This window comes from Rhinolophus sinicus, linkage group LG07 (assembly GCF_036562045.2).
Source record: "Rhinolophus sinicus isolate RSC01 linkage group LG07, ASM3656204v1, whole genome shotgun sequence".
Classification (NCBI taxonomy): domain Eukaryota; kingdom Metazoa; phylum Chordata; class Mammalia; order Chiroptera; family Rhinolophidae; genus Rhinolophus; species Rhinolophus sinicus.
In genome coordinates, this window is record NC_133757.1 from 86,169,537 (window position 1) to 86,192,501 (window position 22,965).

The window sequence follows — 22,965 nt, forward strand, 5'->3', positions numbered from 1 at the left end:
AGGAGTAAAAGAGAAAATTAGCTGTGAGAAATGTGTTAGAACTCTCAAAAATTATGAAATCAGCTACATGCATTATAAAATGTACTTAGCAATCCTTTCTCCCCTTCAAAGGTGTGAAAAGTGTAAGCTTTTCATCAAAATAAAAAAGTTGGTGCGGGCCCTGGGCCAGCAGTGGCACCAGCATCTGGGAGCATGTCAGAAATGCAAATTCTCAGGCCCTGCCCCAGACCCATTGAATCAGAAACCCTGGGGCCGTGACCCAGCCTTCTAGGTAGTTCTGGGGGTCATTCGAGTTAGAGAATCCTCATCCAGCACAAGGACGGTTGAAGGTCATCAAAGGCAGACATGACTTCTCTGACTTGGCCCAGCTATTTTCATGCCAAAGCTATGCTATTTTGACTCGTTTGGCATCTGGTCAATATCATAAAAGGTAACAGAGACTAGAAAAAGCTTACAGGCTATTAAGACAACGCCTACCAATGTTATAACTCCATAGAGCTTTTCCACTTTCTCCTTGAGTTCCTGGAAGCAAGAGGACAACCGGTTGTGCAATGGCTTAAGCTGCTCCGTCAGCTTCTCCCCATGGATGCGGATCCCCTCTGTCAGCAGAGGCATCTGGAAAAAAGAACACGGGAAGACTGAGATTATAGTTTAAGAAGACGGGTAATTCAAATTTGCAGGTTGGGGAAGGATGGGTGGTGCTGACGTGCAGGTAAACAGGCAGACACAGCACGTGTCAAATGAGAAAGCTACTTGTCAGTGTAGGGCTTGGGAGCTGGAACCCTTGGGTCAACGATGCAGAGAAATACATACACCGAGGACATAAACAGGCCTTAAATTGGGAAGAGCTGTTGGAGAAGGCAAACCCACCCGAGTCTGGGGGCATTTCTGTGGGTGAGTGACTGATAGGTTTAAGCCTGAACTGGATGGCTGTATTTTGTCCCACTGTTCACTGAACTATTGAGAGAGAGAAACTAGTGAGAGAGAACTAGTGAGCCCGGAACTTGACTCTCCCCTCTAAGAAGGCCTCTCTCATCACTGTGCAGTCTAATGGAATGCGATTCCTAGGTTGCTTTGTCAAACAAACACACAGATAGGCTGTGATTTCAAGGGTTAAAAAAAAGAAAGAAAAGTAACCCTAACAATGGGCTTGTAGATTTAAGGCACAGAGAATATCCTGGACCCATGCACTGTGGCTGCCTGTGCAGTGTAGTGTGGCAGCCGTCGGGGTACACAGCTTGCGAGAAGCATACCTGCAATGCTATCAGTCGCTTTAGCAGCTCAATCTTCTCCTGGTCTTCAGGATGTTCCTGCAAGTACTTTTCTGTAAAAAAAGCCTAAAAGCAGAGCATATTAATTAGAACATATATACCTGTCTGTGCATTTGATCCTAAAGAAGGGGAGGGAAGACTGGGATGGTGAATAATGTCTTCTGTTCTAGCTGATAAACCAGTAACAACTAAGGAAATATTCAATCCTTTCCTGGGATAGCCCTTATACTGTAGCGAATAATTCAAGGTATGTCCAATTTTGTGGTCTTTCTGGAATCATGAAGTTCCAAGCAAGAGTATATTGTATATTCTCAATAATCTCTCTCTCTCTCTCTCTCTCTCTCTCTCTCTCACACACACACACAATACTCATCAGCAGAGCAGAATATCATTCATTAAAATAACTTCCCCAAAGAACTAACAAAAGACCAAATGACAATATCTAAAAGATACTCATTAGATTAAGTATATTGATATTATAAAGGAAAGAGCAAAAATTTAATAGTTGGTGATGGGGCTGATAGTTTTTCAGCTCTACCACGTGACACGGGCTGTATCACAATTTTTGTCCATATTAAGTGAAGATTAATATCTGCACTTTCTTACTAATCACCCATGCAAAAGGTCATTTTGAAGACAACTTGAGATACAGATGTGAAAATGTTTTGAAAATATGAAATGCAGGTTGCATTCTATAGAATGTCAGGATGGTCGCCATAGCTGAGGCCCTATAATAGGGAAAGAACACCCAAACTCACATTATAAACATAGGTGTCACGTAGGAGGTCATTTTAAAAGTCAGGATTCATTAGGAGAGAAAACAGAAGTCTGGCACAAACATTTCCAATCGGAGTTCACAATGGGAGTTATGTATTTTCTCCCTGTATCTTAACCTTCATTTCTGAGAGTGCTTCAAGGACCAGTCTTCAAAGCTCCCCCTCTCTCTTCTGCTCCACTACTAGGAAAGCCACCCCATTATATGAAAGCCAAGAGTTCCTGAAACTACAGGATGTAACAACAGTTATAAAAGTGATTGGGCCATTTTGTGTGAACAGAATACGTGCAAACCCTGCCTTGTGGTAAGACATTACAGTTGAACTGTATCATCTCCTGCCCCCTGTAAATTCACGTGTTGGAAGTCCTAAGTTCCAGCACCTCAGGATGGAACCTTAGCAGGAAATAGGGCTGGTGCAGATGTAATTAATTAAGATGCGGTCACACGGAAGTAGGATGGACCCCTAATCCAATCTCATCGGTGTCCTTATAAAAATGGGATCGATCTGTGGAGACAGACACATGCACACAGAGAGAACACCATGTGAAGAGACACAAGAAGACAGTCATCTACAAGGCAAGGAAGGCCAGAGATGGCCAGCAACCCACCCAAAGTGAGGAGCGAGGCAGGGGGCAGATTCTTCCTCACAGTCCTCAGAGGGAATCAACCGTGCTGACACCTTGATTTCTGACTGCTGGACTCCAGATCTGAGAGACAACACCTTTCTATTGTTTTAAGCCAGCCTGTTGGTTGTACTTTATTATGGCAGACCTGACAAACAGATACATCTGAGTACATAAATAGACGTAGACCAAGTTATCACCAAAAGGAGGCAGGATGGTACCTCTTCAAAGCAGCTCATTTTAGCCAGATGCATATTGAAAAAGGACTGTTAATATAAATGGGAAAGTAGTAATTGCTTAAATCTGCATCCACCTTTACCTTTCAAGTACAAGCAGTTTCAATTTTTGTAAGTTAAAACTTTTTTTGATACATGACAAAATGCAAGTGAGTCCGGGTACATCAGAGTACCCCAAATCAATTGCTGTTGCAGAGTCCTGCCTCGCAATAGAAAGGGCTGATGAATTCCAGCAAACAGCTCCTGTGTTCTTATCATTCAGGCAATGATTAAAGGGCGACCTTAAAATAGGTCACCTGAATCAGGTAGGTAATGGTGGGTTCCCCTACTGATTACAATAGGTCATGGTAATCACTGAGTTTCCCCTATTTCTTGTGTTTAGAAATGTACAAAGTCAGACATATTAATTAAAAGTATAATGTCATATTTCAAGCTAAAGGTCCTGAAATATATTTCTTTATATGTCCTGCCTTTCCTTTTTCTCCTCCCCCCCCATTTTAATTAGAAGACGATCACAATGGAAAAAGAAATTCATATGAAGTTATATGGTATCCACAGATATTGGCATATATAATCTGAGTTTAGGGGCATTCTGAAAAAAATTAATACTTGGAAAAAAAAACACATCAAAATTAGTATCAGATAGCTTATGGGAAAAAATACACACTGAGATCATTATAATATTAAAAGACAGGATCATGGTTTGGATCCAAGTTTTGTATTGAATTTCATTGTCACACTGGAAATTATGACTGAAACCCAACATGGGCAAACTAGAATTTATCTCTGGTGTTGAGTCCTTCCCAGAGAAGGTTACTGTAGCAGTGGTACAGAGCACCATGACACCACTCAGGAAAAATGTTCAAGGCACACATTCCTTCCAAATAGACAGAAGGAGGTAGGAAGAAAGCTGACACTGATCAAGCCTCAACTACATGGCAAGCATTGTATGATGTTCTTTATACATCATCCAAGGATGTCTCCCTTAAGCCTCAGGTCACTCCTATGACTTATGTATTTTCCTTACTTTTTTCAGATGAGAAATCTGGAGCTCAGAGAGGTTAAGTATCTAACCCAAGGGCACACAGTAGGGGAAACAAGGATTGGGTCATAGCAGTGACTGATTCTAAAGTCCCTGGTCTTCCCAGGACATTGTGTACAAACAGAAATAAGAGGATGAGCCCACTTATTGTCCCCTTGCCCTTCCCATCCATCTCCTTTTCTTTCCACTCATCTTCCAGGCTACTCCACAGGGGCATACTAGCCAAATGTCTATTTATATTCAAAAAGAGGACTCCAAAATTATTTAACCACTGAAAATTTACCTAACAATTTAAAAATCCTACCTCTATTAATTATACATAACTGAACTCTATTTACTAACTGCATCACCTTCATTTTAAATGGGGCTACATCCAAACCCTATGAAATGCATTCACATGTTTCCTGTTTTTCCAGAATAACTTAGTTGACTTAGTAATTTAATTGTAGAGCTAGGGCCAGCCTTTGTCCATAACAACCTCTGGCCCACCAAGTCAGGGCACAGATTCCTAATGGCAAATTGTCCACACAGCATGGCTCTGTGTTTCCGACACATGGTGCTTCACTTCCAGAGTGTCCTCGGTTGTGGGGCCCACCCATACGCTTTCTATCTCCCAGGGGAGCTGGAGAGTGCGAGAGGAAGAACAGGTGCATCAACCAGGTATGGTACAGCGGGTTGCTCTGTCAGTGACTCTACCAGGCAGTGGCCTAACTCTGGCTGGACTGCCGAGGCTCTCCAGCAGGTGTGATGCTGGGGACAAGCTTTTCATTAATTTCATCTGCCCAGTCATAAAAAAGGGAGAGTGAAAGTCTCTTGGAGAGGTGAGAAGAAACGAATCCACTGGTGCACAATGCCACACAGGGAGGTATGGAGACACCTAAACCTTGGTCATGTGCGCTCCCAGGGACCCAGCCCACCTTTTCATAGTTGGAGTATCCCCCCATGACAGCCGGGTCTACGATGCCACTGAGCAACATGGACAGAGGATGCACAGAGAGGGTCCGGTCCCAGGCGTGTTGCTGAACACAGTTGCTGATTCTCTCATTGGTGAGTTCCATGGTTTCGATGGCGTTCTCCAGAGGGCTGATTTCTTCCTGTGACAGAGAACGTGGCAGAGGAAGGGCACGTGGTGAGCTCCACAGCAAAAGCTGACAAACGCCCCAGTATTCCTCTCGAAAGGCATACAATTCCCACGAAGCATAGAAGAGTGAGATTTTGCTGGTCAAGGTTATGTTTCTTAGGATACCACACTTATTTGAAATGGCGTTGGTAAGTTACAAAATAAGCTTTAAAACATCTCCTTAGAAAGTACAAGGATGACTTAAAATATTGGACCTACAGTAATGATTACTTCTTGGGGCAACGTGTCTACAGAAGTTGTGAGAAGAAAATACTGCAGCTCTAATGATGATTGGTTTCTAGGCAAAGCTTCCTCAGATAGTTTTGGGATCAACGACAACAGAGTAACAGGATATCTGATCCAAGACACTTCTGCACAACAAAAATGTTCATTGGCGAGAGGTTCGCTGCATCTCCCATGAAAGGAGGTAAGTGATCTTGGAAACCATACATTCAGACCACATACAACGCAACTTAGATTACGTGTGTGTGTGTGTGTGTGTGTGTGTGTGTGTGTGTGTGTGTATATATAACATATAGATTCTGTGGTTAATAGAAGTCAGAACGAATAGAATGTGTTAGAATATTTAGGTTCAATTTTAGATGAAAATGAAACAAGATGCAATATGGATTCAGAGAGAGCTCCTCATGTGGAGATGTCTTCAAAACCAGGTTTCAAGAAAAATTGTCTCCTTCATTTTACCTGTTATCAGTCAGCATGACCTCCTACTCCAGACTTCATTCCAAAAATCTCTGTCTAAACCTCATATTCATACTCGAAGAAGAATAATTTACCACTAGTGGTATGGGACATATCAAACTTCAGTTCAGATTTGTTCAGGACTTACTTCTTGAAAGCTTATTTTATGCCAAGTGCTGTGCTGTGCACGACAGTTACAGAAGTGATGAAGATATAATTCATGGCTGGGAGGACCTTATGGTTTCAGTGGGGTCTCAAGACACGGAACATGGTTGGTAACTCATTAGAAATAAGTGCAGGATGCGATGGGCACAGAGAAAGGGCATCTAAGCCAGGCTGGGAGTTTCAGAGATGGAGAAGCTGGTGCCTAACCTGAATCTGGATAGGAGTGAGTTAGGCTAAGTGGTGATAGGGTATTTTGGGCAGAGAAAATGACCCAGTGTCACAGAGAGTGGAGACAGCATGGATTGAGCAGTTTAGTTCCAGTAGATTCCATAGAAGATGAAATAGAAGAGCTGAGTCACACAGGCCCTATATTAAAATGCTAAGGAGTGTAAACTTTACACTCTAGGCACTAGGGACCCATCATGGAAAGGTGGTAAGCATGAGAATGATAGGGTTAGGTTTTCACTACGGAATTCACGCTCTGAGGCACTGAGGAAAACGGAGCTCAGAACATCGAGTCAGGGAGGCCAATTATAGGGCTTTTTCAATCGCTTCAACCTAGAGATGAATGAGGGACGATTAATACAAACAGGGTATAATATGGGGGGCTAGAAAAAAAGAAATCAGATTTAGTAAATATTAAAAACGTTAAACAGGCAGTTTGGGGCAGTGATGAAGATGGAAGCATCTAGGATTGCCTGAGAATCAAAGAAGGTTCTGAGAGAGAAAAATGTGATTGACAGGAAACTCAAAGGAGGCATTCCAAAAATGTTTTTGGGTGCTGGCAGGATCATTGAGGAGACAACACTCATTTAGTCATAAAAGAGTCATTCACTGTGAGTAACCTTTAGGGTTGGTGTTGTAACATCAGTTTTACAAAGGAGTTCTATTAGACAAGCATGTCTTTTATTTCTCTTTTGGAAAACGAAGCTGGCCAGAAGAGTGCTAGGAGGACTGGAGAGGGTATTTAACAAAGGCTCTTATTATATTTGGAGACAGAAAGATTTTTCTGAGTTTCAATTTCAAATGACTCACTGTTGACATCTGTTTGACTTCAAACCACTTGAGAATCCCGGGAAAGGTATACGCGGTCGTATATGTGGTCCTTTCAATCCACATGGTCTGGCGGAAGGAGGGAAAATAGAAAATGTTGGTTAGTTCCCAGGCGTTTAAAACAGCAAAATCCCTGGTTCAGTTAAATGAGATTCCACTCTCAAATGCCTCCTTAGAGAACAGGCCGTATTTTCACCAAAAATGTAAAGATTCTGGATGTTAAAAAGCTGAAAGGGATGATCTCCTGGGGCCCTGTCACCCTCTTGATGGGAAATTTGAGGCCGAGAGGGATGTGACCTGCTCCAAGTCATAGTAGCGGCAGGCCCAGGAGTAGAGCCCAGTCTCTGGACTCTGCATCTAGAGTTTTCAACTGAGATGATAGCCTGCTGTCTCGGTAATAAGCACGCGAAACCTCCATCCTCCCATCATTTCTGTGGTATGTGCTTGTTAGGTGGATGGCCACCATTTTGGATGTCAAGTTTACCTTTTTTTTAGAGGGCTAAAGGGGTGAACTCACAGCAAATTCATTGTCGGGATCCTTTTCTCCTTTCCGGATTGGCCGGGAATACTGGAACTGCTGCACTTCATTGGCTCTATAGTAGCTAGGGAAAGACACACAGGCGCAATGACGTCGTTTCTCTCTTACAAGATCTGAACCAGGGACGCATCTTACATAGAGCGAGTCTCAGACAGTCAGCTACCTCATAACCGACAGTCTCGACAATGAGGGATGGCGCTGGCACACAATTTGATTTTATGGCGCCTCTTCATTTTATTATCTACAGCTCATGATTTAAAAAGGTGTATGTGTTTATGCCCATGCTTGTAATCTCATATGGACAGTTTTCTAACAGCTCTACTAGTATTTTAGCTTCTCAGGAGAAGGGATCAGTCCTTCAGTCACTGGGCAACTCACCAGGCAAAATGAGGTCACAGCCACTATTGACTAGTGAAATTCTGAGTGGAAATAAGAGCTAGGGGATCCAAAACCTGAGAGTAAAAAAATCCCAATTTCCTCCCCTCTGTTTAAAAAACCAAAATTACCAAATTCATTTGAGTTACCAAGATCTTATACTGAAAATGGGATGGACAGTTGATATGGTCTAAATGTTTGCAGCCTCCGCCACCCACCCCATCCCCTGCCCCCCAAATTCCTATGCTGAAATCCTAATGCCCAATGTGATGGTATTAGGAGGTGGGCCCTTTGAAAGGTAATTAGGACATGACAGTGAAGCCCTCATGAGTAAGATTGGTGACATTACAAAAGAGGCCCCACAGAGCTCCCTCTGTATTTGGGACCATGTGAAGACACAGTGAGAAGACAGCCATCTGTGAACCAGGAAGCAGAGTCTCACCAGACCCCGAATCTGCCGGCGCCTTGATCTTGGACTTCCCAGCCTCCAGAACTGTGGGAAGTAAATTTCCATTGTTTATCAGCCACCCAGTCTATGGTATTCTGTTATAGGAGCCTGAGTGGACTGAGACAACAGAAGGTCTTCCAAGCTGTAATGAACTGAAGACTGGTTTTGATGTCCTTTTAGATAAAGTATGTGAGAGAGACAAATGTTTTAAAAAACAAACCAAGAAAATCCACTTACTTTAAGATCTGCTCTGGAACTGGTTTATCCTTGTAGCTGGGAGGCAGGTTCATCACTGGCTTGACGGTGAAACACTGCATGTCTGAGGAGCTCGTTAAGGAAGGAAAAGGGGTTGGGCCATGAAGCTGTCACAGGCAGAAAGCACCGCCAGCTCCTTCTGCTTTACAGAGGGAAATCGTACCTGCACTGATCATTCCTTTTTACCAAATGCCAGGACCACATTGAAAATGGAGCTCCATTATGTATTACCCAAATGCTGTATTTGGGACTGGAACCCAGGCAGTTTGCCTCCAGAGCCCTCTTTCTTATCTACCACGCCACACCAGCTCTGTCTTATCTACCTCTTAGAATACTGTTCAATTTTATAACATCTTTATTTTTCACATAAAACACATTAGAAAGTTTTAAAAATAACTTTGTTATGGAGCCATTAGTGTTAGTTCTTTGATTTTTTTTTTTTTTTTTTAAAGAAAGCATGTAATTGATCTTTTAATAAGTCAGTATATGTTACAAAACAGAGCTATACATCTTTATCCAGAATTCAGAACAGGAAATCTATGTTCACCTCATGCTCCCCTTAGGGCTATAAAATATGTCTTTTCATATTCAAGATTTGCTCATCACCTCTGTCCTTTAATTACTTCATAACCATGAGATAAGAACATTAGGGTCCCAAAGCTTTTACACAGAATGGGAACCAGTGTGAATGGTTAACTGAGTGGTGTGAGGATAGAACATATCAGGGTGCAGAGAGGGGACTGAACCCTTAGCTTCTCTGCTGGGCTGGAGCAGTAGCAGGTTAAGGAGCCTCTGGGCCAGGTCTCCCCACGGCAAGGATACACTGCTTTGGGGAGCACTTGATTTCCTCTCCCGGGGGTGTGGTACTGGTCATCTTCTCCACATTGGGGAACTGGGTCAGCAACCTCAGGCTGAAGTCTTCTCGCCTCTCATACTCCTTCCCCCGGTAGATGAAGATTTTGTTCTGCAGGTCGAAGACACCACGGGAATAATTAAATAAAGAATGAAGGGACAACTGGCGAGATCTGGTTACTGAGGAAGCCACTGTCCTCCCCAGCCAAAGTGCAATGAGCCATCACGTTCTCATTGGATCCCTACGACGTGCTCCACAGCACCCATCCTATCTGACAAGAGCTCCGGGTTTATTTGGGGCGTTAAGTCATAGGCAGTCCATGCAGTGCTTCTCACTGTGTGGTCCAATGACCACAGCTGGTACAGTCTACAAGGATCCACAGAAAGATAAGGCGCATGTGCCCTAATGAAGATCCATGATGTCGCCAGGAAACCTGGTTAGGTTAGCTGGTATTTTTCACAGCAGGACATTCTCAATGAAGGAAAGAAACGCATTAATTTATATCCAGCAAGCTCATCTCTTCATGACCCACTAACAGTCTGTAGACCAGCACTTTGCATGGCCCAGCCTTAGGGAACATGAAATACAAAGGGAATCAAGACCGCACATCTTCTGACACAGTGATGTGATAACAGGAAACAGGAATACGTGACAGCAGTCCCTCGCCGACCCTGAAAATCGCTGTGGATGGCCACGTCCCAGTCTCATAGAAAATTACCGCACAAAATATTATTCTCTCCATTGCCAACTGCAATTTTTCTCTTCTTTAATAAAATTAATAAAATTGGATTTAAAAAAAAAAGAAATTTCCTAGGCCCCAGGCATTGGAGTAATTTGTCTCATAGCTGTTGTTGCCTTTGTAAGTTCAACTGTAGCCATATTTTGAAGGTTCCTCCTCATCTGATCATTGCTCAGACGAATATTTAGCATTGGCAGCCCACACATGATCCATTTTTAACTAAAACTTCTAGTGTTCTGTAAAATGTTTTTTCAAATCACTTTTCCATTCATATAACAAATACGTATTGAGCAAACAATAGAAATGCTAGACACTAAGATATAACACAGACCCCACTCTCACAAATCTTGTCTTCTAGTGGAGAGAGATAGAAGATGAACAAGTAAACAAGTAAATACCATCATTTTAGATAGTATAAGTACCATATTTTGCCGTGTGTAATGCACACTTTTTTGCCCAAATTTGTGAGGGAAAAATAAGGACACACATTATACATGGGTAGTACTAATTCCATTATTTATATAAATGTTTGAAATTCTTTTATTTATGCCTATGAGTTAAAAGTGTAACTCCATAAATCAATAATGATAATGTATGTAAAATAATACCCTGGAATACGATAATCAGTTTTGTTGAACTTAGGACGAATTTGCAACAACGAAGAGTTCTTCTATGATGCGTAAATATCATAAATTTGTGACCAGTACATAAAATTTCTTGTATCTTGTTATCTGTTCTTGTGTTTTGTAATTATTTGTTACATAAAATTTCTTGTCCCATAATATGTTAAAAAAATAAATGCTAAAATTCCTTTATAATACAAAAAAAAAGTACCTAAATGTAAACAACTAAAATGTAAGCAACTGAAAATTTGAATTAAAAAATTAAAACAAAAGATTTTTTCCTCTGAAAGTCTGGGTCAAAACCATGGACGAGCATTATACACAGGAATGCATTATACACAACAAAATATGGTACAATGTAAAGGCAATACACACACTAAGCTAAACACTGAAGGCAGTAAAAATTTCCAGATCATTTGGACTAGATGATAAAATTTTTCCAATCTGGGAAAGATTTGCGTGACTGACTCATGCATTACAAAATTCCACCGTTTAGGCAAAACTGGGGTGGGTGAGGGATCAGAACATAATAAAACACTGATTATATGATGTGGGCAACAACTGTAAAAGGAATCAGACAAGCAGAAGGTCAGGTCAACCGACAAACTAGCTCAACATGAAAGACAGGGTTTCAAGGAAGACGTGGGGCTTGACTGGGCCAAGATGGATAGGTAGGGAGAGGAGAAAAAAAACAAGGGGAGAGGAAACCAGGCATGGTGACAAGAAGGATAAAGCCCAAGGGCAGGAAATATGGAGGTCAGGTAGAAGAAAAAAGCTTGGATGAATGAGAATATAAAAGGCCTTAAAGACAGGCAGAACTTCCAAAAGCCCGGGGAATTCACTGAAGGTTCTGGAAAGAGGGAGCAACACTCCAATGACAGACGTATTGTAGACAACCTAGTCTGATGGTGGACTATATAGGAATTTGAGGCAGGACTAAGTGGGAGAAGAAGCTGCAGAATCTAGTGTTTGACACCGGTGTTTGGTGAACCGCAAAGGAGATGGGGGAGCCAACGAGGATTCTAAGATTACCAGCCTCCATGTAGGAAGAAACAGAAGAGAAGGAGGCTTGGTTGGGGCGGGGAAGAGAGGATAATATAATTTTACACATACTGAGTTTGGGGAAATAGTCCATTATTCATAAGGGCATTTAGGTTATATCATTCATAAGGATTTTTATATTTTTCAGTACACTTTGACAACGCGTAACATCTACAAATTATAGTTGACCAGGCACTCCTATATGCTATTTATTTAATTCTGAAAACAGCCCTGTGACATGGACATTATTTTTCTAACTTACAGGTCGGAAAACCAAGACTTGGTGTTACGTGATTTGGTCAAAATCACATAGTCACTCAGCAGACTTAGACCCGTTTTTCAACTTGGAAGTCTAGTCTTCTTGTTTTCACTCAACCACTGCTGTCTCCTAGTTCACGTCCATTATTTCACGTGACACAATAGTCTCATATAACAAGTATAGTAGGAATCATTATCTTATCATGACTCGAGCACCCAGACTGATAGCAAACATAAAACCAGAACCTACTGCAAAGCCTGTCCCAACCCTCCGCTTTGTTACCCTATTTTCTCTCCCTAGGATACAATCACTGATTATGTATAAATAACTCACTGACCTTTATCTCCAATCTAGAACTTTGAGTTCCAGATCCATTCGAATTGTTGACTCACATCTTTTGGAGCTTCCAAATTTATCTCACACTGTGTTATGTCCAAAATCAAACTTTTACAAACAACTCATACACGTCTCAAAGGCCCTCTGCAATCTGGTACACATAGTTCTCTGGTCTTAGTCTCTACTTGCTCTCTGGTTCCTGCTTCTCCAGCCTCACAGCTTTCGAACCTGCTCTTCTGACTGTCTAGCACCCTCGCTCGTCTCTTGGTACCGTGTTTCCCTAAAAATAAGACCTAGCAGGACAATCAGCTCTAATGTGTCTTTTGGAACAGAAATTAATATAAGACCCAAGACCGGGTGTGATGTGATATGATGTGATGCGATGCGATGTGATGTGATATAATATAATACCGAGTCTTATATTAATTTTTGCTTATCCACACACACGTCCCACCCATTCTCCATACCAAATCCAAACCATCTTGCCAACACAAAAAATATGAGACGTGGCTCCCCACTGCACTCAGGGTGCTGACAAAACACCCTACTAACCCCAAGCCCCTTCATGCTCTTCCCATACTTCCTGTTTCATCTCCCCTGCTCTCCTAGCTCCATCTATTCCCTCTTTCATTTCTAGGCACTGCCATGCTCTTGCCTGCTGCTTCCTCTGCCTGGAATGCTTTCCCCTATCGGTTTTACCTCCTTAGCTCCCAGCTCACTTTTCTAATTGCAGGTAAAGCAGAAATTCCCTGGGAAGTCTTTCCTGACTCAAAAAATTCAGGTATAATTATTTACATACAGTAAAATCTATCCTTTTTTAGTGCAAAATTCTGTGACTTCTGTCAGACATAACCATGACCAAAATCAAGATATAGAACAGTTCCATCACTACCAAAAATGTTCCTGTGCCTCTTTGTAGCTCCACCTTCCCCACCTATCAGATAACCACTGATCCATTTTCCATCCCTGTAGTAAGTGTAGGCTTGGCCAGAATGCCATATAAATAAAATCACAGTGTATGTAGACTTTAAGGTCTGACTTCTGCTTAGCCCAATGCATCTGAGATTCACCCACGTGGCTGTGTGTATCTGGAGTTTATTCCTTTTTATTTCTGAGTGGCATTCCATTGTAGGTCTATATCATAGTTTGTTCATCCCTTTACCAGTTGAGGGACACCTGGGTTCTTTCCAATCTTTGGTGATTATGAATAATGATACTATAAACCATCAAGTACAACTTTGATGCAAACATAGGTTTTTATTTCACTTGGGTAAATACTCTCTGGTTAACTGACTCATTATCACAGAATACCTGTCTTGGTCAGTTTCCCCTTTACATTAATTTGTGTAACTAATTAACATCTCACTCACTGGATTATAAAATCCATGAAAGCAAAAACCATGCCGGATTATAATCAGCACTATATCTCTAATGTCTAGTATGTGTCTGGCACACAGTAGGCACTCAGTAAATAGTTATTGAGTGAATGAATGATTGAATGAATGAATGAATGGATGAATGAACTGCCTCCTCATTGGGCACTGGAAGGAATGTAAAGTATTTTCCTTTCCCACTTTTTCATTTTTAATTAAGGGAAGGAAGATGGATGATATATGTTTTAAACATCACTAAGTGCTAAAAGAAGCTCTTCTTTTTTTTTAAGTTTATTGGGGTGACAATTGTTAGTCAAGTTACATAGATTTCAGGTGTACAATTCTGTAATACATTATCTATATGAGGCTTCCTTTTTTGCGGAAGAAAATAAGGGGTTGTTTTTTTTTTGTATTGTTTTTTAGATTGTAAAATCAGCATCACATTATAGAAAACTTTCAGAAGGAAGAAACACATGGTTCTTCTCACTGATACAACAAAACTGTTTTTGTTTTTGTGAAACTTTTACAGTCTTGTCCTTGGGATATTTGCTTTCAAACTTGCTCAGGTTGGAAACAAAATAAACAACAAAATACATCAATCCACACTTTTCCCCATCCTGACCTCCACCAGCAGAACAGTGGAGGAGACAGTTCTGTTTTTCCCTTTTTCCTTCCACCTGGGAAAAGTCATTTTACAAAAGAGCTGCCAGAATCCCAGAGGTGGCCGTGGGGTGTGAGGTGAAGAGGCCGGCTGCTCAGGAAGCAGTTTCCCAGCCCGACCTCCCACAGAGAGAACACAGACTCCAGCTGCTAACACACCAGGCCCATCTGGAAAAGAGAGGAAGACCTCACCTCCTCAGACTCCATGGCTTAATGGCTTGGGAGACCACCCTCAGCTTTCTTACCCGTAGGAAAGAAGGAAAGCCCTGTCCGTAGTATCCAACAGCAAAGTATTCAGGCTGAGGCCTCATAGCCTTAATGATGTTCTCATAAAATGAGGCTCTTTTTTTCTGGAAAACAAAACAAGACATTCCATAGGGAGGTTACAAGGGCAAAGTTGGGGGGGATGGTGAGCTGACTATTTGCCTTGTTGTTTCCCATGTAACAGAGAAATGAAAGGTCTCTGGAAATATCTTGTGGGCCAAAGAGTTATCCTTTTCGGGGGTCAGGGGGTTTGAACCTGGGTCCATGAATGGGCTGTGGAGGGTCTGGGATTCCCTGAGATTGTCTGCAGGAAGATGCACACGTTTGCTATGGAGGGAGGCACTGCTTAGCTTTCACCAGTTTCTTGAAGGGGGCTTAGGACCTCTAAGAGGTTAAAAACCTTTCTGAGATTCACGAAGGGTGGTTGCCCTTTAAATGGAGACATATAAGAAAAGAAGATAAAGAACTTTCTGGTTCCTGCAGGTGGTTCAGATTAAAGATCTTGGTTCAGCTACAAATGCCCAAAAGGTAAAGGTGACGTTGTTTCTCGATACCTGGCACCACCCCTGTCTTTAATTCTTCCCATGGAGAGAGGTTTCCCAGCCAGGATTCAGAGAGTCAGCCTTAAAGAAAGCAAAATAGGTAGCCAGACCCAGGGGCTCTGTGGGAAGTCCCTAAGCCCCTCCCACATGGTTTGCATGACTTTATTATTACAGCCATCCCCCTGATCCACAGGTGATATGTTCCAAGATGCCCCATCCTGAAACTGAAAATAGTACTGAACCCTACTTATACTATACTTTTTCCTATACATACATACCTATGATAAAGTTTAATTTATAAATTAGACACAGTAAGAGATTAACAACAATAACTAATAATAAAATAGGACAATATAACAATATAATTGTGTATATATATATGTGTATATTATACATAACAGTAATAACGCTTACGTGAATGTGGTCTTTCTTATACTGTCTGTAAATCTCTTATACTGTCTGTACTCACATTTTTCACTTAAAGGAAGCAGCTTCCTTTGGCATGTGTGAATTGCCAGCATCACTACTCTTGCACTTATTTATTTATTAAAAATAAGTGTTATTTGAACACAGCACTGTAACACCTCGACAGTTGATCTGATAACCAACACGGCTACTATGTGACTAATGGACAGGGGGCGTGTACAGCATGAGACGCTGGGCAAAGAGACGACCCACATTCCCAGAAGGATGAAGTGGGATGGTGCGAGACTGCATCGCACTACTCAGAACAGCGTGCAATTTAAAAGTTATAAATGGCTTATTTCTGGAATTTTCTATTTAATATTTTCAGACTGCAGTTGACTGAAGGTAACTGAAACCATGGAAAGCAAAATGGCAGATAAAGGGGGACTACTCTGCTCTAGCTAGGTGAAAGTTTCCATCACAATGTTTTCTTAGAAGGGTAACACGTTACCTTACTAACATCACAGCTCAATTTAGTTTAGGAAATAAATAAGTGACATTTTGTGTGATGGCAAGAGCTGGTACAATACACTGGCAAATTCTTTGCAAAGTGATCTTGACAACTATCTCCTCAAATAAATTATTATTGCCTAACAATGGGTAACCTGACCTTTGGTGACTCCTCTACTAGAAATTATGAAATGTACTATTGCATGGGCCTACCACTGAGCATTTAGAAGGCTATTTCTGTGTTGCTTTATTGTTTTTAAATAGCTGACCTGTGTCAACAGCCAGGCATCATACACAAATTCAGGGTGACTGTAAAAGTAGAGTATTCTAGTGACACTTGGGAAAAGGAAGGAGGCAAAATTTGAGAATAAAGTTTTGGCAGACGCAGTTTACAACTTAACCAAAACGTGCACAATGGCATTCTTGAAAAAATAACACAAGGCTCAAAGATGAGCAGCTCAGTCATTCAGCAGGGGCCTGAGGACGTGGACTACAGAACAAGTAATTTTGATGAACAGAAGATGTCAGAAAACATGTGAAATATGGATGGTGTTCATGGAAGGCAGAGTAACCGAGAGGGTACAGAGGAGATGGCCAAGGAACATGGAGGGTCCACAGAGAAACAAAAGGCACAGGGAAGGAAGAAAGGGCTGCAGACAGGGATGCTAAGCCCTTCATTAAGGATAATCTGGAGAAACAATGGTAGCAGCTTTTAGACCTCACCTTTTGTCATTTCAAGCAAGGTTTAAAGAACGCTGTTTATCCTGACTTTCTTAAACTTACACAAACATTTTCATGAACGCCCACGTTAGCACGCCTGCTGGAGGTTTGACATATTCTGACCCGGACTCACCAGGAGATTGCCCAGGCCCTCATAGTCAAAAACTTTGCTCTCATAAGTCTCAGCCAACTCTTTGCTCAGCTTGATTGCCTTCTCCCACATCTGCAGAAAAAGAAAAGTGGAGAACAAATTAATCATTGATCCAGCAGCAAAAGCCATGTGAGAGTCACTGGCCATAAGTAAGGAGTCAGGTGGGTTAAGTTTCTGCAGATATTCCGACATGCCTCATCTCCTGGATCTACTAAACCTTTTTATTGAGACCATAAAGCTACATTATCTTGGCTACTTTGCCAGGGGTTATCTTCTCTAATTCTGTTTGTGAGAACATAAAGAACACCATGTGCCCCAAACAAAGCAATAGTGAGCTTAAAAAGTAAAATACTAAGAACCATTGAAAGTGGAGGGGAGCCAGTTCCAAAGCCTAGGTCTTGAGAATGGGAAAGTCTTGTTGGAGAGGAAAGAAAGCTGGTTTGGGCTCTAGTTCTGGGCTGCGTTCGTGTGTGTGTGTGTGTGTGTGTGTGTGTGTGTGTGTGTGTGTGTGTTTCAAGTCAGAATGTTTGGGAGGAGTGGGGGGAAACAGAAGAAAGGCTGACTGAGCTGTGGTGTGGAATTTGGGAAATTATTTCTCCAATTTTGGGCATTGATTTCCTACTTCTAACTGACTAGCTCCTTAGTCAAAGAGAGTTTTAGGAAATGCTGTGGCACATTTATGACCATGTAAGTGACAGCCTCATGCACATATTTGGTAGCTGAGGCTAGCCGGCATCCCAGATTGATCATAAAATATCTCCTAAATGGCCACTATTAATATCACAGCATCTGGTAATTTCCTGCTTTATTCTTGTGATCAGGTGCTATGTTCCATTGTTTCTGGCTGCTGAAGGGATGTATGTGCAGTTCACATACAGTTGTAAAAACATTTTAAAATTAAAACTCATCATTTGCCAAATATTCCCCTCTGAAATTTCAGGACCTGGGTCACCGAAAAGTGAAATGTGCCCTTTGGAAACCATTCCAGACCATCTGGGCCTGGAATAGGAAGCCCGTTAACAGAACCAATGGGACAGATTATCTCCTTATTTCACCAAATGCTAAGTTATCTAAGAGACAGGGAGACATCCTAGCACAGCACTTCCCGAAGCATGGTCTCTGGTCCCTGCATGTCCCCAAGACCCTTTCAGGGGATCCATGAGGTCAAACTATCTTCTTAATAATACTAATATTATTTGTCTTATTCCAGTGTTCATTCTCTCATGAGTATACAGTGAAGTTTCCCAGAGGCTACAGGATGTGTAGTACCACAAGACTGAATGTAGAAGCAGATATGAGAATCCTGCTGGCTTCTATTAAGCCGGGTATTAAAGAGATTTGTAAAAATGTCAAACACCACTCATATCACTGTTTGGAAAACATAATAATTTTTCATAATAGGTTTATGTTCATTGTTAAAAGAACAAATGAGTAAATACTTAAAATGTTTCTATTTTAATTTCTAAAATTGTACGTATCAATAGATATCCATGTGAACAAAAGCTCTTTGGGGTCCCCAGTGATTTTTAAGAGGGTAAAGGGGTGCAGAGACCAAAAAGTTTGAAAAAATATACTTGCTCACTGCACCTTAAGTTCTTCATGTGTAGAGATAAAATCTACCTAATAGGGCTATAGGGAGAAATTAGAAAAAATTCTGGAAATCACCCAAAACAGTAACTAGCACAGATGGTAGCTATTTTATTGTGATGATTATTTGGTTGATTTATTTACTTAACCAACAGGTTCCACTGATTACAAAAAAGGAATGGTGGCAGCCAGAGGCGGTCCATGAGAACTCTGCAGGCCTCAGAAACTGGTCAAATCTAGGATCTATTTTGTTTGAAGAGCATACACATTTTTTTTTTTCTTTCTTCCCCAACTCCTTCTCTCTATATATTTTTTGCATTTTAAACTTAAAAGCCTTTCAGGTGGCATGCTTTTTCCAGCTGACCAGACTCCACAACTTCCTGGCCCAGTTCCTACGTTTATTTTACCTTTTTGCCCCCGTAACCATTTAAGTGGCTCGTTACTTACAGCCTCTGGTGTCAGGCAGGCAGTTGACCTGGGAATGGGAGGCACACCGGGTGTCAGCCAACAATCTCTAGAGAATGTACTGAAAATGACAGCACTAACTCCTGGTCCTCCACAATATTTAAAAGTTAAAATTACAGCTATGGAGGGGGTGGGCTGGCTGACCATTGTATTTCCCATCAGGTTTAGAGTCCTCAAGATAACAGATCTTTATTGCCTTTCTTACGTTAATTTCTTACATTTTCTCTCCCATTAAAAATACCAGGATACAAACACATGGGAATAAGAGTAAGTCATGAGTCACTGTTGTATAATGAGGAATTTGGTCTTTGTCCTGAGTTCCTGGGAGGGAGCATCTAACCCCCTGGAATTTCCTCAGAGATAGGAGTGTCTTGCTTAGTCGTGGTGGACCCTCCAACCACACCTGGGTTTATGCTACTGAGGTGACTCGTGGTGGGCTCCCTGCCAGACAAAAAAACCATGTGATTAGAGGACTGAGGCCTTGAGCTACATATCAGCCTGGCCTACAGCGAGAAGGCGGGGTTGGAGACTGAGTTCACTCACGTGGTTGATGATGCAATCAATCGAGCCTATATAATGAAACCCTAAAAAAATCTCTGCACAGAGGCTCAGGAGAGCTTCCCGGTTGGTGAACATATCAATTCCCCTGGAGGATGATGTGTCCTGAATCCACGGGGAAGAAACAGAAGCTCTGCATTTGGGACACTCCTAGACCCTCCCCTGCGTATTTCTTCATTGGGCTGGTCAAGATTTGTCTCCTTTAAGATAAAATTGTGATCATAAGTATAGCATTTACCAAGTTTCTTCCCTTTTTTTTTTTTTTTTTTTAGTTGTTTTAGCATATTATCAAACCTGAGGGGGTCATAGGACTCCCCCCCAAATTGATAGTCAATCAGTTAGAAGTGTGGGCAGCCTGGGGACCCCTGAACTTCTGGCTGGTGTCTGAAGAGAGAGCTGCCTTTTGGGGGGACTGTGTCCTTTACCTGTGGGTTCTGTGCTACCTCTGGCTGGCCAGCATCAGAACTGCATTGCAGCACTGCTATCATCTTCCATTTTCCCTTAATACAAAAAACAAACAAGCCAACACTCACTTTGCCTTTGTCAAAATAGGATATGATTTCTTGATACAGCTTCTCTTTCAGCTCCTGCTGGGTATAAACATAGTAACTGTCCCTCTGAAGCAAATGGGGTGCACAGGGCTTGTCAGACCACTGAAAAGCAAACACAAGCAACAACAGAGAGTAAGGCAGCATACCAATGAATTGATTAAAGGAGATTAATAAATAGTCTGTCAACAAAAAGTGGCACAAATATTTGTCTATATCTGTGACTCATCCATCTGTATTTTAGATCATTGATGAAACAGAAAAATTGCATACATGCACATATACACAGGCCGGCTTCAAAACAGGTGCCAGGCTGAATGGACACACACTCAAGGCAGTCCCAGGAAAATCAGGACCAAGGCGAGGTCGCCAGTCAACGCAACTGCTGCTCACATGATGGTATGAGTCACACAGTCAGATAAAAGAAAGACATCAGAAGTATATAAATGGAAAGGAGGGCGTGGGACTATCACTATGTACAAACAATGATTATATGCTTCACAATCAGTGGCTTCACAAAGGGTGCCAACTGAAAAACTACCATAATTAGAATTAAGTTAGTTATGTGGATAAAAAATTGATGTATTTAGAAATGTTTTAGAGATAGAGTTTACACACTGAAGATAAAGATGAAAGAAGCCCAACAAGAATAAATCCAAAATGATAAGACATCTAGACATAACAATGTGAATGTACTTACTGCCACTGAACTGTACACTTAAAAGTGGTTAAGATGGTACATTTTGTTATGTGCGTTTTATCATAATTGAATTTAAAAAGATATCTAGAAATTGACAGAATAAGGATTATGTGAGACTTCTGTACAGAAAACCTTAACACATCACCAAGGGCCCAAAAGCAGATTTGAACAAATGAAAAGTCATAACATGCTTTTGGGTAAGAAAACGCTACTTCATAAACATGGAAATTCTCTCTGAATCAATTTTTTAATTTCATGATTCCAAAGTTCATATGTAAAAAGAAACAGAAAGGAACAGGTGGAAAACTCTAAAAAAGAAGAGCAATGAAGAGTAATTATTAGGTGATAAGACATATGATAAACAATTAATAATTAAGAAAAGTTACTGGTACGTGAATAGACAGAGACCCATGCAAAATTCTACAAAATTGAGAAAGAGACTCTCCTCAAACCATATAGGGATTTAGTACATTAAAGAAGGGATCTCATACCAATGAGAAAAATATAGAATATACTTACACATCCCTATTGAGTAGCTATCTGGGGGAACAAAGTTGTACCCACATCTTATACCTTATTATGACTGGATAGGAGAGTTTAATTTTCTGGGCAGTTCAAATGAAAAGACCTCCGGTTCTGGACACCAGGGTTTCTTTCTGATTATCCCCCAGTCAACAAGCCTTCCTTCCTAAACCATTACAACAAGCTTTTTAGTGCCCCAAACTAGCATAGGGGTTGTAAATGGCTGCCTTGGGGAAGTGGAAAGGCAGAGGACTCCTGTTTGAAATATAAAGCTTAGACCAATATGCACATATTATTATAGCATAAAATAAAAACTAATTTATACAAGAAAATGAATAGCTAGGGGCAAGAACGGAGGCAGGGAGATGTAACAGGAGGCTACTATAACGCTTTGGGGAGAGACAATGGTAGCTTGGACCAGGGTGGCAGCCAGCGAGATAAAGTGGATAGAAAGGAAATGAAAGCAGGATATGAAAGAGATGGCCCCACTCCCATGTCTATCACAGTGTTATTCACAATAGCCAAGATATGGAAATAAGTGTCCATCAAGGGATGAATGGATAAAGATGTCACACACACACACACACACACACACACACACACACACACACACACAGGAATATTCAGCAATAAAAAAGAGAAATCCTGCCATTTGTAACACCATGGATGGACTTAGTGGGTATTATGCCAAGTGAAGTAAGTCAGACAAAGACAAATACTCTATGATTTCACTTAGATGTGAAATCCAAAAAAAAAGCCAAACTCCAAACAGAGCATTAGACTAGTGGTTACCAGGGGTAGCGGGGGTGGGGAAATTGGGGAGATACTATTAACGGGTACAAACTCATAGCCAGTAAATAAATACGTCCTGGAGACCTGATGCACAGCATAGTGATTATAGGGAACAACACTGTATTATAAACTTCTAAGTTGCTAAGAGACTAGATCTTACTTGTTTCCACCACAAAAAAAGAAATTATAACTAGGTGACCTAATAGAGCTGTTAGCTAAAGCCCCAGTGATATTGCAATATATTGCACTATACAAATATAGCAAACATACGTGGGTACCACATGGATCAAATCAACACCTGTACACTTTAAACTTACACAGTGTTTGTTATATTTCAATTATATGTCAATTTTTTTTTTTTTTTGAAAAGGAAAAGTAGATAGCTTAAGGAGAGTTTTGGGCAGAGGGTCCATGATTCATGCTGGCAGAGAATGTGGTAGGTGGTGAACAAAAGATGGTGGCAGGTACTTGCCTGAGCAACTGGGTAGATTGGTGGTGCCCTTTAGTGAAACGGAAAGAAAGGAGTGGAAGGAATGGATCAAGAATAGTGGGACAGTACAGCTTCCGTTACTGACATGCTAAGTTTATACTATTAGTCATTCCAAGATTGATGTTGAAAGAACAGTTTATCTGAATATGGAGGCGTGATCAGAGCCAGAATTAATTATTTGGGATGCATGATGTACAGATGTATTTATATCCACAGCACAGCACAAT

At 41.2% G+C, this 22,965-nt stretch overlaps 1 protein-coding gene across 2 annotated transcripts in view; it reads right to left on the reverse strand.

The window, feature by feature from the left end:
* Positions 1–22,965, reverse strand: part of DOCK5 (dedicator of cytokinesis 5) — a 187,581-nt gene that overhangs the window by 9,371 nt on the left and 155,245 nt on the right. For both annotated transcript variants that reach the window (XM_019714857.2, XM_074338224.1), the window contains 10 exons: positions 20,220–20,339; positions 17,059–17,148; positions 14,730–14,834; positions 9,423–9,564; positions 8,583–8,664; positions 7,502–7,586; positions 6,967–7,053; positions 4,865–5,041; positions 1,254–1,337; positions 478–615 (listed from right to left, as the gene is read on the reverse strand). In XM_019714857.2, the coding sequence (XP_019570416.2) occupies positions 478–615; positions 1,254–1,337; positions 4,865–5,041; positions 6,967–7,053; positions 7,502–7,586; positions 8,583–8,664; positions 9,423–9,564; positions 14,730–14,834; positions 17,059–17,148; positions 20,220–20,339 (1,110 nt within the window). The remainder of the gene's footprint in view (positions 1–477; positions 616–1,253; positions 1,338–4,864; positions 5,042–6,966; positions 7,054–7,501; positions 7,587–8,582; positions 8,665–9,422; positions 9,565–14,729; positions 14,835–17,058; positions 17,149–20,219; positions 20,340–22,965) is intronic.